The 17,821-nt window shown below is 34.1% G+C and overlaps 1 protein-coding gene across 2 annotated transcripts in view; it reads left to right on the top strand.

Annotated features, from left to right (window-relative positions):
• Window positions 1-17,821, top strand: part of LOC111048992 (tRNA N(3)-methylcytidine methyltransferase METTL6) — a 55,317-nt gene that overhangs the window by 35,429 nt on the left and 2,067 nt on the right. For both annotated transcript variants that reach the window (XM_039433543.1, XM_039433544.1), the window contains 3 exons: window positions 1,412-1,511; window positions 3,833-3,940; window positions 7,842-7,997. In XM_039433543.1, the coding sequence (XP_039289477.1) occupies window positions 1,412-1,511; window positions 3,833-3,940; window positions 7,842-7,997 (364 nt within the window). The remainder of the gene's footprint in view (window positions 1-1,411; window positions 1,512-3,832; window positions 3,941-7,841; window positions 7,998-17,821) is intronic.

Here is a 17,821-nt window from a genome sequence, read left to right as displayed (position 1 = left end):
GTTATAATGGCAGTGAAGAAAGATAGGGGAAAAACGTTGCCAAGTCTCTTCATTTTGCCACTGAGTGTACACAGCTGGAACTCAATTCATCCCATTAAATTTGATCTGATAATAATTATAATTCCCTTGGTAAAATAATCGATTTTATGTCAAATTAATCAAGAATATTTATTTTTTCATAATTTGATTGAAAAATTTGCTTCCATAACTGAGATCAGATTTTTATTTCTATACAAACCTGAAATGGCGGCTAATTCAAAAAGCTGTGATACACCAATCTGAATTTCAAAACAACAGAAATTAAGTTATTTGGTAGGTATTCTATTCCAATTTCTTTCAAAAATAATAGAAATCCTATTTTAAATAAGTAATTTCAATGAAAATAATTCTGAAATAACCTTTCAATATTAGGCTTATTTATACCTGTACGAGTAGGTCTAACCTATACGTGTAGACTAACTGAAGCATGGATGAAGTTTAGGATGGTTAGTTATCAACTTTTAAAATGTCATTTCAGGTATTTTAATTTGTATATTTTAATACAGTATTGTCTAAAAATTATTTCATTGTTTCAAAAATACATTTTAAATCAATTATACGACTTGTGTATCAAAGTATTTTGATGGAATGAAGAAAAAAAATGGCGGCTGAGAATTTGTGTCTACTTTTGTACAGTCACTGTCAAAAGTAAAAATGAAATATTCTGGCAGACAACATTGCAAAGCTAGAGAGAGATAGCCCTATCTATTTTGTTGTATGATGGAAAAGGACAGCAACAGTATTGTCAATCCTACACTGCTATTAAACGTGGACCTCACTATAGTACCTCGTTTGTTCTTATCCTCCATATTTCATTTTCCTTAATTGAAGTATTATTAATTACCTAGCAGGTAACCCGTGCTCCGCAAGGGTCTATTTTAAAACTTGACCAAGTGGAATCTGGAAGTAGGTCTAGAACCATCCTCGGTTAATTAAGAATCTACGTGCAAAATTTCAAGTTAATTTCAGTCCAGTACCTAGTTTAGACGTGATGATTGGTCAAACATAATTTTCCTATCCCGTAGCCTACGTGTACAATCCAGTTCTTTCCTTTGTTATAGTATAGGTACGTTCTTCAACTTGGTATTAACATAAGCCAAAATATTGTAGAAGCCAAATATTGTTTGGAATTTTATCTGAGTGAAATTAACTTGAAATTCTCCAAAGGCTCTCTAATGGAAACAAGAACAAACTGATCAAACATTGGAATTGATTTGAAACTGTAATTTGTATAGTTTTTACTTCTGTTAATTCAATCATTTATTATGAGGCTCTTTCAAGAATTTTGAAGAAAATGAGTGAGGCTCACAAAAAAGGTATATAATAGTTTATTTGTGTAATTGATTTATTTCAATCTGTGAATTTTTTCCAGGTTCTTCAACATGTTTCAGGAGTTCAGTTCTTTCTTCTTCGGCCTGGTGATTAGTGTCAACATGCTAGTCATCGTTTCACTGTCTGTCATTATTACTAAAGTAAGTGAAATGATTATTTATCAGTATTATTTATTAACATAAACTCTATATTCTACAGAATTATGATACTAGAGTATAGATTGAGGGTAACCGTCCCCTGGAAACGTATTCAACCGATCCGTTCGGCCGTTGGATCGGTCGAATGTGCCGGCCGTCAACTCGGCCGAATACGGTCGTCCATTGGAACCGTTTTCGTCAGACCAGTTCAGTAGTTGGCTGGTTGCCAGAAAGTGAAGTGGCAAGCTAGTTAGTAAGGAAAGTCATTCTTCTTTATGTGTTTACTTACAAAGTCTTTCTACTTTCTAATTTTACATCAGTAGAATTTTCTACATTTTTCCTCTTCAATTCAGTTACCTTATTTTTTGTTGTTAGTAACGAAATAGATTAACTCATAATTTCCCTAACACATTGAAATAACTGTTTAAATTTACAGATATCTATTCATTTATTCATATCATCATACAAAAATCATTATTAAACATTTATTTATTAACTAAATATCAACAAAAGTAGAGGTATTTTATCTTAGAAAATAAATGATATTGTTTGATTACTTTGGAGGGTTATTTGAGGATGAACACAATATAGAGTATGATGATGTGTTTAATTTTCAGCCGTCACTGAAATATAACAATGCTTGCAAAAAGTCTTAATAAAACATAAACAACTTCAAAAAACAAACAAGATTGTGGAACAATTTTAGGTTAGGAACACTAACACTAGGAACACTAACACTAGGAACACTAGGTTGTTGTCTCAGCTAGACTAGTTAGTTCGGTCGGATAGAGCCGGAAAATCCCATTCGATTCGGATCGAAACATTGATCGGCCGGAGACGGCCGTGCCGTATGCACCTGTTGCAATGGACGAATCTATTCCTTACTTTGTTGGGGGATTGTCGGACGAGTTCAGTAGTTTTCGGCCGATGCCGGTTCGGACGAAATCGGTTCAAGTGGACGGCCCACCTGAAGATTGAACTCAAAAATATTCAAATCTAATAGCTAATGGTGTGGTTCCAAAAACCATACATGTAGCATTATAATAATATTACAATAATATAGCATTAATTACAATATGTTACAGTATTTCATCACACGTTGCAATATTCATTTTTATGTTTCAGTTTGTATGAAATTTGAAGGCTTCATTGGCCTTTCATTATTTCATTCTTCCTGTTCATCTAAAATGTTGAACTTTGGAGACGAGTGCTATTTTAATTTCAGTTTTTATAAACGAAATCGGTGCCTCGCAACCATTAGGCCTAACTGCAACAAATCAGTTTTAATTCTTGTTCTTGTTTGCTAGGCAGGAATTAGAATACTGTACTAAGCTAAATAGAAATATAAATCTCGGTACCCTTTTTTGAATTATTTTATCACAACATGTTTCAACATTGATGCCATTTTCAAGTGATTTCACTTGTGACATGTCAACAAGTGAAACATGTGATAAAATAATTCAAAAAAGGGTACTGAGATTTGTATTTCTATTCATATTACAAGTAGCCCTAAATAGAAAAGGGACAATAAAATGTACTAAGCTAAGTTTGTTCCAAAGACCTTAAAGATGAATAGACTCACTTGCAGCGCTAGTGTTGTACTTGCAATTGAAATCGGCCATTGAGGGGACAACCTATAAGATTATTACATACCAATGCTTTTGTAATCTATAATATTACAAAAATATATGTAATATCTCGCACTAAAATACCTCAATGGCGGCCTTCAATTTCAAGTAAGAGCTAGCATTGGGAAGACATAGGCATTGTGGGTGGACATAGGCAACCTCTTTAAGGCTGTGCAGAGGCTAAAAATGAACTTTCTACTGGTGATATTTTTCAAAGTTTTTGATTTGTACTATCAAGCTATCAAAATGAAAAAGGTTTCTCAGGAAAACATTTTTTTCGATCATGACTTTTTGAGATATGAGCGTCTAAAGTTTAAATTTTTGGGAAAGAACATTTCAAGTTCGGTAAGAGATAAATCCGTGAGATTTAGAGTATAGATTCTTCTTGGTATTTTTGATCTAATAAAACAAAACTTTTCTGAAAATATCAATTTTTGCAAAAGTTATTCAATTCACCAAAACTGACCGAAAATAACTCAACTTAAAGTTATTTTTACCAGTAGAAAGTTTATTTTTAGCCTCTGCACAGCCTTAAGGTCTTTGGTTTGTTCTTATTAATATTATCTTCATTAAATAAGACCCTCGAAAGAAAGAATACAGCTGTTATATTGTCCGGAGAATTGTTTAAGTTAGTAGAGTTTATCTTTGTTTCAGGCTATCTACAGAATGTATTGAATTATATTCTCTATTTTTCAGATGGATTCTCTTCTTACTCTGGAAGGTTTAAAATTCTGCTCCGTTTTAATTCTGGAGATACTGCACATGTTTTGCTTCACCTACTGTGGATCAGCGCTAATTGAAGAGGTGAGATATCCATTTTTACTTCAAGGGCCGGTTTCCGAGCTTGGGATTTAGAAGTTCTAGACTTTAAACAGCTGGAGTCAGAAAATTGGCTTTCCGAAACGGGGCTTGGTTGCAGTAAATAGTTGTAACAAAATAAATCTTTATTTTCTAATTTCTATAATTGGAAACGTTTTTCATTTACGAAATAAAACATTCCTAAATAATTCAAAATAGCTGAAACTTAACACTATTTTATCTTTATTTTATTTTGTGTTCAATTTTCTAGCTTTTCGAATTTTAATTTAAACGTGACTTTGACTATGACTACGACTACGCCCCGTTTCGGAAAGCCAATTTTCTGACTCCAGCTGTTTGATAAAAGTCTAGAATTTATCTAAATCCCGAGCTCGGAAACCGGCCCTAAACCGTAAACAATTATACGGGGGTGTTTATAAATGTATATTATAGGTTTTAACTCTTTATAGTTACATTAAACTTGAAGATATGAATCATATATCAAATAAAAAAAAGAAACAGTTTTATCAAGAATCTTATAAACGTTCAATATGACTACATGGCACATATAACGTCCTCCCAAAACATATTATTTATGTGTGTGACATCAGTAATTGAATCCAGTTTAATTATTCAGCAAGGTCAGTTGGTAGTGGAGATACTCATATATGATCATTGAAGCCACAAAGGTAAAATATATATATATATATATATATATAAATCTGATTTGTCTTATACACCATAACTGGAGTCATCAGGACGTAATCTTTAAAACAAAATAGCCTTAAGTCAGGAGTACGTGGAGGCCATGCATAACAAGCCCTTTCATTGAGGACCTTGAGCGGTTCTTAGATGGAGAGAATGGAGACGGCAAGTGACTGGCGGCCAGTAATTTTCATTACATCACTTTCCATTTTTTTTACTAAACTTCGGTCTGTATAGGAAATGACGTAATAGAAAGCTCTATCCACCAGTAATAATAATAAATAGCCACCAGCAAATTGCTGTCTCAACTCTCCCTGCCTATAGTCCACCTTTACAGCCAATTTCAACCAATTCAAGCTGATTACATAGCACGCACTTGCGCACTTTAACAAACAATGCTGTTCGAGTTGCTATCACTTGACTTTATTTGTAAGTTCAATGTTTTAAATACTATTTTATGTATTATAATACTATTTAAATGTATTATTTTAGAAAGAGATAGCATAAGAAGATATCCCATTGTATAGATCGTTTATGTTCCAATTTTCAAGCCGACTTGTTAACTCAAGCCCACTACTGTGTATTATTACTGTTTCGGCCGGGTGAGAGTGTAAGAACGGCACAGTATGAGTGACTACCAGTTCATGATAAAGAACTACTAGGACTATTGGCTTGAGTTAACAGTGAAATATGTAACATAAACGCCTTTACCATGGCATATATCATAGCCACCTCTAATACAAGGCCCTGGCCTACGATATTGCATTGTAGGCTTAGAATCTAATACATGATTGGTGAAAAAGATCAGCTAGTATTCTTTAAATCTTTTTCACCAATCATGTTTAGATTCTAGGCCCACACTGCGACGTTGCAATATCGTAGGCCAGAGTCATCAAAATGACCAAACAAAGCCTCGCTGACAGTTGAGTAGGAGACTCACTATAATAGGCTTACTCAAAAAAGTCCGATGCCTCAAGGCCGGTCCAGACGCTCAAGTTTAGCTTCAGTCTTTTGCTCAAGCAATAGTCTGAGCATGGAAGTATTGCGTGTGGACGGTAAAACGGATGGGTCGTCAAGCTTAAGTCTTCAAGTTTAAAAAGTATCGGCCGGGAATATTTTTCCAGCTGACCTTCCGTCTTTTGCCTATCCACCAAAACCTAAATCACGTAAAAATGGAAATAGAGAAATTGTGATTTCAGATTCGGATTCAGCGCCCTCAAATTAATAAAATGCTCGCGAGTACTTGAAAATAAGCAAGTTTTTTCTCAATTGGATATATAACGCCATTCAACCTTTTTACTTTCCTTGCCCTATTACCATAGGTAAGGAAAGTATTGCTTTCCGAAAAAAATTAAGGTACCCCAATTTCTAAATTTCTATATGTTTCAAGGTCCCCTGAGTCCAAAAAAGTGGTTTTTGGGTATTGGTCTGTACGTGTGTGTGTGTGTGTGTGTGTGTGTGTGTGTGTGTGTGTGTGTGTGTGTATGAGTGTATGTGCGTCTGTGTACACGATATCTCATCTCCCAATCAACGGAATGACTTGAAATTTGGAACTTAAGGTCCTTCCCCTATAAGGATCCGACACGAACAATTTCGATCAAATGTGATTCAAGATGGCGGCTGAAGTGGCAAAAATGTTGTCAAAACCAGGGTTTTTCGAAATTTTCTCAAAAACGGCTCCAACGATTTTGATCAAATTTATACCTGAAATAGTCATTGATAAGCTCTATCAACTGCCAGAAGTCTCATATCTGTAAAAATTTCAGGAGCTCCGCCCCATCTATGCAAAGTTTAATTTTAGATTCCCAATTATCAGGCTTCAGATAAAATTTGAACAAACAATTTCAAGTGGAAAAGATTGAGCATGAAAATCTCTACAATTGATGTTCAGTAACATTTTCACCTAAAATCAAAAATAAGCTCGAAATTCGAGAAAATGTGATTATCCAATTGCAAACTGTTGGCAGCAGTTGATTCCATTAAATGATTCACTATGAAGAGATAGCAGACCTCGTGTGTCTCCAGCGTTATTGTCCTGTCACCAGCTGGCTCAGATCTTTGTTTATAAGTAGCCTTGAGATGCGCGTGCACACTAGCGTCAGGTGATAAATTTTCATAACGGCAAGGAAAGTTGTGTGAGTGCGCCACACCAGATTTTTTATCTTTCTTGATTCTCAACAATTTTAACAAAAAATTACAAGTGGAAAAGATTGAGCATGAAAATCTCTACAATTGATGTTCAGTAACATTTTCACCTAAAATCGAAAATAAGTTCGAAATTCGAGAAAATGTGATTATCCAATTGCAAACTGTTGATTCTATTAAATGATTCACTATGAAGAGATAGCAGACTCGTGTGTCTCCAGCGTTATTGTCCTGTCACCGGCTCAGATCTTTGTTTATGAGTAGACTTGAGATGCGCGGGAACACTAGCGTCAGGTGATAAATTTTCATAACGGCAAGGAAAGTTGTGTGAGTGCGCCACACCAGATTTTTTATCTTTCTTGATTCTCATGATACTCTCAGAATTTGATGTTGATATTATGATTTACCATCATGATATATTAAGATGTAATATATTACTGATATATTACTTATTGTTGATAAGAATATTATCTACAAAATTGTAATCCATTTACAATCACTATGTCTCGAGATATGGCATGTAAACAAAACCATTTAGCGATTAGCAGTAATATTATTATCTGTAATTATGTTGTTTAATACTTAGGATAACATGATTAGAAGTTAACTCTAACGTGAACGATGAACTCTACCATTCGTCCTATTTTTCACACACAAAACAAGAGTGGCCAAGAGTACTAGCTCTTCTATAGTTGATGACGAACTGAGCTTTTGAGCATAAAAATAGAAAAACGGACCGACAAAAGACGGATGCGTGTGGACGCAATTTTACATCCGTCTTTTGCTTGAGTGGAAGACTGACGGGGTAAAAAATTGAGCGTCTGGACCGACCTTTATGGTTAATGGTAACCTAATGGATTGCCTAATGCTAATCTAGTCTATTGAATTCTACAATATTCCCTAATTACAATAAATAAACTTTTTCAATTTTACAATAATTACTACAATTGAGAGCTCTTTCTATGTAATTCGAGAGTTTCATTTTACTGTTCTTACTCAGTATTAAAAATGAAACATGAAAATTATATGAATTTAACGATGCTGTATATTGTTTCAGAGTCAAAATGTGAGAAAATCGCTGTACAATATCCACTGGTACAACTTTAACTCTAACCAGAAGAAAATTGTCAACATCTTTCAAATGCAAACTGCCGCTAAATTCCTGCTAACCGCTTCTGGAATCTATGGCATTAATCTCAATACATTTTTACAGGTATGTTTATTGAATATATGAGGGTCTTTCAATAAGTAACGAGACAAATTACTAATTTCCAGAAACGGCTGAATTGATCCTAATGAAACTTTCAGGACATGAAGTTGGCTACCTTGCCATGGCATCTGATCAGTTATTCTATCGTATTTCGTAAACATAATTGCAAATTGACTCAGTTAACAATGGCGAGTCCGCTTGAGAACTGCACTGTAGAAAAACAACGTGATCAGATTCTACTGTCTGTCGTTTTGACTCTGGCTCATAGTGGTGGATCCATGCTTCATCACATGTTACAATTCTTTGAAAAAAACATTCTCCTTCAGTCGCATACCGTTTTTTCAACTGTTGACTGATTTGATATTGATCCTAACTAGTAGTTGGATCCTGACTAGTAGTAGATGGAGAACCTTGAGAGGTTGTGAATGAAAGTCCTACATAATTTCGCTCCTGGGTTTTGGAAGATTTTGTGTTATAAATAGTCACGGATAAGTACAAATTTTGTGTTTATTTCATTATTAATTGTTTCTTGATCACGTTTTATCATTTTGTTTTAGATTTTAATTCTTAATTCTATTTTAATAAGCCAAACACCGTTTAGAGGTTAGTTTGAGGTTAGGTTTTCGAGATTTAAAAATAAACATAGATAGTTTACTTCACTAAAATTATAACCAAATTAAAATCCTATCATTTATAAATCAATTATTATTATTGCAAGTAATATAATTTCTTAGATAGGAAGATGAGCTCAAGTAGAACACCGAAGGTTAATAATAGAAATGTAAACATAGCGGGAGTACTTACGCGTTCCCAAAACCAAAATTCAAAAACGCCAAAACCAAAAACCCCAGTTCTTCAAACTACTTTAGCCGAAAAAGTTGCTCAACTACAAAGTAGCCACACTAATTTAAAAAACCAATTAGAAGTAACTCTAAAAACGTCTGAGGAAGAAAGGTTAGGGATGGTAGAAGAAATTAAATCTTTGGAACTGATTATAAAATTACAAGATGAAGACCATAAAAAAGAAATACTAAATCTAAAAAATCAATGTAGTCTAATGTCGGAGGAAATAAAGAAACTAAAATCTAAATTTGATAATACTAAATGTATGATAGAACCTCCGTCCAAATGCAAAAAAATAGAATCTAACCTAAATGATGGAAATGCTCTGAAAATGGTCGAAATAAAACGTACAGTGAGGTTTTGAAGACAGCAACCAAAAATATAGCTGAGGGAAATAAAGATAGGAAAGGGAGAGTTCTGCTACTGACGTCCAGTCATGGATGTGATTGCAGTGATCTCCTTGATAAAAGATTAAAAATAAATTTGATGTCCAATGTTTTTTCAAGCCAAGTGCATCAATTAATGCAGTTGTAGAGTCAGCTAGGGAACAAACTAAAGACTTTGATGAAAATGACTATCTAATTGTACTGGGTGGCTCAAATAATATAAATGAACCTAACTTGAATCATCTTCTCAAGTAACAGAAAAAATCAAGGAAATTGTGCCACTCAGCAAAAAAACAAACTTAATAATAAGTACTATTCCTAATAGGTTTGATAGGCCAGAATTAAATGAAGCAATCAATTCGACAAACAAATCAATCCATAATACAATCAACAGCCTAAAAAATAAGAATTCTAAACAACTGGGGATTTGTTTTCTAAATGAAAGGCTGAAAAGACATAACTTCACTAATCATGGGTTGCATCTAAATCGATCTGGCAAAGTAATCTTTTGTAATAGATTGGCAGAGCTGATTGAAAGCCGTTTGCAATCCTCTGGTTTAAAAACAGTCAAAAAAACAAATAACGATTTTTTAGTAAATTGGCTCAAAACGGGGAAAGGGAAATAGCTACAAATGCTAGAGATAGAGTAGCACAAGATGGTAAGGTTTTTAGTATTTATCATCAAAATATTCAGTATCTTCGCAACAAAATTGACAGATTAGAAGTATTAGAAGAAACAGGAGGATCCTGACATTGTTATTTTCACAGAGCATGGCTTAAAAATAAAGGAAATAAATCAAGTTAGGATTCCAGGCTATTCACTGAGATCAGAATTTTGTAGAATAGCTCATAGAAGTGGTGGTGTATGTATATTCACTAGCAATGCTAAACATACCCAAACTTATGAACTGGATTTTGTTAAGAGATTTTCTGTTGAGATGGATTTAGAGGTGACGGGACTAAGGTTAAAAATTGATGATCGATTTGAGGTAGCAGTGTTAGGTATCTATAGGTCACCAAATGGAGACTGGCAAAAATTTTGTGAGCTGCTCCATACACTTTTGGAAATTACAACCGCTCGTTTCACAAATTTTATAGTAGTAGGAGATTTCAATACCGATTTTGCCAGGCAGGATAAAATGACAGAGGATATTAGAGATATTATTAATATGAATAATTTAGAAATTAAGGTCCACGAATATACAAGAGTAACTCGAACTTCACAGACAATTATTGATAATATCCTCACAAATATAGAAGGTTGTAATGTCAGGTTAGGTAGCTCAGATCTATCAGATCATAACTATCAAATTTTAGATGTTAAGTTGCAGGGCCAGAATCCAAGCAGAAAAAAAACTTTTGTGAAAGAAATTCAGCAATATGAGCTAGGAAATATAAATTGTTTGAAGCAGGAACTGCTTCAAGAAAATGGAGTAGTGTTTATAACAGTTGTAACCTAAATTACAAATATAAGCAATTCATTGATACTCTAAGATTTCACATTAGTGTATGCTGTCCGATAAAAAAAGTCAAAGTAAAAAGTAAATTAAACAAAGTAGATGAATGGATAACTGAAGATATTCGTACTCAAAGAAATATTGTTAGGGAAGCTTATGAGGTATTTAAATTAGTGAGGGATGTTCCGAGTGAAGTCAAATACAAATGTCTAAAGAAAAACTATGCAAAAGAAGTGAGGAAAGCTAAGTGTAAGAAAACAGCTGAAATATTATCAACTAGTACCAATTTTAACTCTGCTGTTTGGGAGGTAATTAATAGAAATAGGAGAGTAGCTCAAAAAGATACAGTTACTAATGTCCCTAGGATAATCGATGAACATGGAAATTATATGGATGATAGTATAGACATTTGTAACTTTTTCAATAAATATTATCAACAGGTTGCATATAATCTCCAAAAGTCACTGAACACTAATACTTATAATACAACTACATTAAATGCTGAGCCAATTGAAAAGGTATTTAAATTTCATCCATTATCAAGAGATGAGTTGTCAAGAATAATAAAAAATTTGAATAACAAAAAAACAGTAGGATTGGATGGGGTCTCAAGCAAAATTTTAAAAGAATGTGAAAATGAATTACTGGACCCTTTATTGCATCTCTTAATACTTCACTAGAGCAGGGTATTTTCCCTGATGATCTGAAACAAGGAAAAATTTTGCCAATTTTCAAGAGCGGTGATTCTGAAAGAGTTGAAAATTATAGACCCATTAGTATTCTAAATGTAATAAGTAAAATTTTCGAAAGAGTAGTTTTAAATAGGTTATTGATGCACCTGGAAGAAATTAATTTCATATGTGATGAACAGCATGGGTTCCAGAAAGGGAAATCTACTAAGACTGCAATAGTATCCCTTGTTGAAAGACTAATAGATATAATAGATTCAGGTGAGAAGGCAGCCGCAATATTTCTTGATTTATCCAAAGCTTTTGATTGTGTGAACCATAGAATATTATTGGAAATACTAAAAACTGTAGGTGTGAATGGTATAGAACTAAAATGGTTTGAATCATATCTCATAGGTAGAAACCAGTGTGTTGAGCTTACCAAGGTGGATGGGAATGAAATAGTAAAAATTAAATCTCAAAAACTGGAGGTCCAGGCTGGAGTACCTCAAGGCTCAATTCTGGGTCCCTTACTGTTTCTGTTGTATGTGAACCAATTACCAAAAGAGTTAAAAGATCACAGAGCTCTGTTGTTTGCTGATGACACATCGCTTATCTTTAACAATTATTTATTAGATAGTCTAGAAATAAATGCTTTTACTGGAGTACAGTCAATTGTCCAATTCTTGAAGCAAAGGCAATTAACAATAAATAGTAAGAAATGTCAATTCCTACAATTCAAAAGTAAATAATTCAGTAGAGGATAGAGAAATAAATGTGTTTGTAGAGGAAAATGAATTAGACCAAGAAGAGAAAGTAGCATTCTGGGAATTTTATTGGACAGGAAATTAACATGGCATCCTTACATTGAGAGGATATGTAATAAGATATCATCTGGGGTATTTGTCCTGCGGCAGCTTGCTAGGCTGAATGATAAAAAACTACTGTTAACTGCTTACCATGGACTTATACTATCTCATATTAGGTATGCTATTTTAGTATGGGGTAATTCATCTCAACAAAATATGGACAGAGTGTTTAAGATTCAAAAGAAGGCACTCAGATGTATAGAGAAAGTGAATAGGTTAGACTCTTGTAGGCCTTTATTTAAAAAGCTTGGTCTATTAACTGTGCCATCTTTGTATGTATATGAAGTTGTAATGCATGTGAAAACGAGTGGTGTGATCCAGAATTCAGATGTTCATGGGTATAATACGCGAAACAGAGCAGATTATCATATAATGGGTCACAATAGTAGGTTATTTGAACAAAAACCAGATTATATTGGTAGGAAATTTTATAACAAGCTACCTCAAATCTTGAAAAGTAATGATGATTTGAAGATTTTCAAAAAACAAATGAAAAAATATTTAGTTGATAAAGCTTTTTATAGTGTACAAGAATTCCTTTCAAACCTAAACTAGGTTGAACTACTTAGTGTTAGAATTATTATGTAATAACATGACTTGTCTTATACTCCATGACTGGAGTCTTTAGGACGTAATCTTAAAAAAAAAAAAAAAAAAAAGTTCTGTGACTCTGGCTCATAGTGGTGGATCCATGTTTCATCACATGTTACAATTCTTTGAAAAAACATTCTCCTTCAGTCGCATACAGTTTTTTCAACTGTTGACTGATTTGAAGCCGGGTTTCTTTGTGAATGTCTGTGAGTTGTCTAGGCACTCATCTTGCACAAGTTTTGTTGTACTGCAGCTTTTTGTGAAGAATTGACTTTTACTTTTTCACTTATAAACTCAACAGTGATACGCCTATTGTTCCGAATTAACGAATAAATTTGAAATTCGAGAGACGAAGTCCCAACTTTGATTGGTCGTCCACTGCATTGATTGTCACGGCCACTTTAAAACTGTTCTACCCATTTGTAAACTTTGAACAATTCAAACAATGGTCTCCGTACACTTTTAACATTCTTTTGTGGATTTCACTACCCTTCTCACCATCTGCGACTGAAAATCTTATCACATCACGTTGTTCTTCCACGGTGCAATTCTCAAGCGCACTCGCCATTGTTAACTGAGTCAATTTGCAATCATTTTTACGAAATACGGTGGAACAACTGACCAGATGTCATCGCAAGGTTGCCAACTTCATGTCCTGAAAGTTCCATATGGATCAATTTAGCCGTTTTTACTTTCCTTGCCCTATTACCATAGGTAAGGAAAGTATTGCTTTCCGAAAAAAATTAAGGTACCCCAATTTCTAAATTTCTATACGTTTCAAGGTCCCCTGAGTCCAAAAAAGTGGTTTCTGGGTATTGGTCTGTATGTGTGTGTGTGTGTGTGTGTGTATGAGTGTATGTGCGGCTGTGTACACGATATCTCATCTCCCAATTAACGGAATGACTTGAAATTTGGAACTTAATTAAGGTTCCGACACGAACAATTTCGATCAAATGCAATTCAAGATGGCGGCTGAAATGGCAAAAATGTTGTCAAAAACAGGGTTTTTCGAAATTTTCTCAAAAACGGCTCCAACGATTTCGATTAAATTCATACCAAAAATAGTAATTGATAAGCTCTATCAACTGCCACAAGTCTCATATCTGTAAAAATTTCAGGAGCTCCGCCCCATCTATGCAAAGTTCGATTTTAGATTCCCAATTATCAGGCTTCAGATAAAATTTGAACAAAAAATTTTGAGTGGAAAAGATTAAGCATGAAAATCTCTACAATTAACGTCCAGTAACATTTTCACCTAAAATTGAAAATAAGCACGAAATTCGAGAAAATGTTATTATTTCAATTGCAAACTGTTGGCAACTGTTGATTCTATTAAATGATTCACTATGAAGAGATAGCAGACCTCGTATGTCTCCAGCGTTATTGTCCTGTCACCAGCTGGCTCAGATCTTTGTTTATAAGTAGACTTGAGATGCGCGTGCACACTAGCGTCAGGTGATCAATTTTCATAACGGCAAGGAAAGTTGTGTGAGTGCGCCACACCAGATTTTTGAAAATTAGTTATTTGCCTCGTTACTTATTGACCCTCATAATATAAATTCATTTATTTAAGCAGACCCATATAATATTATTTTATACAATGATCGGGGTGATAAAACTTATGTTCCCGAATTTTGATTTACATAATCAGAAATATATTATGTAAGCTTACCTATATTTTATCTACAGTAAAATTAATAAGGTTTTATTAAATGAAAAAGCCTAAGAAATTTTCATTTTATATGAACAATTGCCACAATATCAACTTCTCAACTACACAAAAAATAAGGTTTTATTTTAACTTTATCAATTTGATTCTGGTTTTCAGTCCAAATAGACTATTTTGAACTAAAAATTTCGTTTAAAAAATCTTATTTAGATCGATTATATACCAAATAAAAAAATTGCACACAATAATCCCCAAGGCCCTCAGAACAATTCCAAGTTGCAACTTATATTGTCAAGATATATATCTTCAGTAAAACATCTTGAACTGAAATCGGAATTGAAAAGTGGTTGAGACTCAGTTGGAACTCAACTTGCTGAAGTTACTTGACTAAATTCGAACTTGAAATGGTTTTGAAAACGGAACTTCTGCTTTGAAAATTAAAACAGTACAAGGAAAGCTTGAATTACTTTCATTTGATTGAGTTGTAATTTATCTATTTGCTTAAAATGATGCCAACATGGGCAATAGGCTTGTGTTGATGGGTGTGAAGGTGAATGGCCCTACGGCTTTAAATGTGTTCCGAGTCACTTAATGGATATTTATGGTTGGTTGAGAATGATGCCTTTATGAGAATAATGAGACTAGAGATATGAAGAATAGGCCTACAGCTTTAAATGTGTTCCGAGTCACTTAATGGATATTTATGGTTAGTTGAGAATGATGCCTTTATGAGAATAATGAGACTAGAGATATGAAGAATAGGCCTACAGCTTTAAATGTGTTCCGAGTCACTTAATGGATATTTATGGCTGGTTGAGAATGATGCCTTCATATGAGAATAGAGGGATGAAGAATAGGCCTGCAGTTCAAGGTTGGTTTCTAATCGGAAAATGATTTGAAGCTCAACACTGTCAGTTAAGTAGGATTTACATTGGTCAAGTTTCCATAACCTCAAAAGTATACATTTGATAAATCTTATCATTCTCAAAGTTTTCTCATTAATTTTCATAATTTTCTTGCATCATACTTTTCTATTTAGTTGGTTTTATACATTCTACATTGACTGACAACTGGTTTTATCTGATTTTCTCATTTGTTGGAAGAAGATTAAGACCCTTGAAAAAGGGATTGGTATAGTGGATTAAAGTTTCTGTTCTTGTCCAACTTGACTTCAAGTTTTCAAAATATATTAATTTTATACAAACATGGATTCAAGTAAACTTGACTAATGTAAACGTCCCTGTAGTAGAGTTTGACTTGAGTAGTCACCCTTCAAACTGTAAGCACGTTTCTCTTGAAATTTTAATTTGTTTCTTATTGTATCTGTATAAAAGTTACTAATGTCCCCGTGTGAGAACGTTTTGCTACCGCTGGCGGCTAAAGGTAGACGCACACAGATCGTCATCGGACGGATCGGACGATTAGATTTGATGCATTGTTTTCAATTGGAGTGCGCATACCTATCCGCACCTATACCTATCCTATCCGCATCGTATAGGTATGCGCACTCCAATTGAAAACAATGCATCAAATCTAATTGTCTGATCCGTCCAATGCCTGCCGTCCGTCCGATGACGATCTGTGTGCGTCTACCTTAATAGTGGACTTCACTATTGTCCCTAGCAGCAGCAGCAGCAGCCAGGGCGGTTTATGTATTCAGTGTAATGAGTATTATTCCCGGTTTCTCAGTCGTTCCATAAACTGTTTATCCATCGAATAACTTTATTGAATCGATAAATATGAGAAATGCGTTTCTAGAACGCTCCATAAACTTATCGAATCCATAAATCTCTCAATAAAAGCACATAGAAAATTTAAAAATACATTTGACTTGGACAGTTTGATAGAGTATAGGAGCCTTAGAAATAGGGTTAAACAGGAATTACGGAACTCAAAGATTAGGTACTTCAATTCGTTTATGACAAACAATAGACAAGACTCTAAATCACTTTGGCAGGGAATAAAAGAATTCGGGCTTGGCAAACAGAAATCGAATCCACAAATTGACTTATCATTGAACAATATAAATGACCATTTCGTTTCACACTCTAAGTTGAGGATTTTAGACCAATCAGTATTTTACCTGCATTGTCCAAAGTGCTAGAAAGACTCATTCATGCTCAAGTTGTAAAATTTCTAGACAACAATAGTAAGCTTCATAACTTTCAATCAGGCTTTAGAAAATTCCATTCAACTGAGACAGCTCTGCTTCGTGTCACTGATGATATAAGGTTAGCTATAGACTAAAGAAAATGCACCATCCTCACCCTATTTGATTTTTCTAAAGCAATCGATACTGTTGATCATACAGTCCTTCTGAATAAGTTGGCTATTCTTGGTTTCAGTCACAACTCGTTAGTTTGGTTTAAATCCTATCTATTAGGTAGGAAACAATGTGTATCTGTCGGTGACAAAAAGTCAACTTGGAAAAACGTTATGCATGGAGTACCACAAGGTTCAATTTTAGGCCCTCTCCTCTTCACTTTGTATGCTAATGACCTTTCTTCCATTATCAAATTCTCCAGTTTCCATACTTATGCAGACGACCTTCAAATCTATTTAAGCTGTCCCATAACAAAAATTAATGAAACAGTTGGAATAATGAATCAGGATATCAATTCGATAGTGGAATGGACAAAGAAAAATGGCCTTAAGCTTAATCCCATCAAAACACAATCCATTATAATTGGATATTCTCGTCTTATAAACAATATTGACCTTGAATCGATTCAAAAAATTAGTGTAGACGGTAATGACATTCCTTACTGTAGCTCAGTTAAAAATTTAGGCATTATTATGAATAATACTCTTGACTGGTCAGAACAAGTAGTGAACAAAACTTGTAAAAAGGTATTCTCAGCCATGCATGCATTGATAAAATGCACGATATCCTCCCTAGAAACATTAAATTATTATTGGTTCAATCTCTCATCTTCCCACATTTAATGTATTGTAATTCTGTTCTTAACGATATGCAAGTCACTCTGAATGATAAACTACAGCGTTGCCAAAATTATTGTCTACGTTTCGTCTACTCTCTCCAACGCCATGATCATATCACCCCAGCCCACATTGCTAGTTCAACATTGAAGCTTCCCGATCAGAGGCTTTTTCGAATAGTCAAGCTTGTTAGAGATATCTTGAAATACGGTAATCCGAACTATTTTAAAGATGATTTCAAATTTGTCTCTGAAGGTAGGAGGATAGATGCTTCACATACTAGAACCGGAGAAAGTACTTTAAGGATACCCAATCATCGAACTACTATTTTCACAAAATCCTTCTTAGTCAGTGCCTGTCGTGCATGGAACACACTTCCTGTTTCTATCAGGTCTATCGAGAGC

The sequence above is a fragment of the Nilaparvata lugens genome, chromosome 7, assembly GCF_014356525.2.
Source record: "Nilaparvata lugens isolate BPH chromosome 7, ASM1435652v1, whole genome shotgun sequence".
NCBI classification, from domain to species: domain Eukaryota; kingdom Metazoa; phylum Arthropoda; class Insecta; order Hemiptera; family Delphacidae; genus Nilaparvata; species Nilaparvata lugens.
This window is presented reverse-complemented; position numbering and strand designations above follow the sequence as displayed.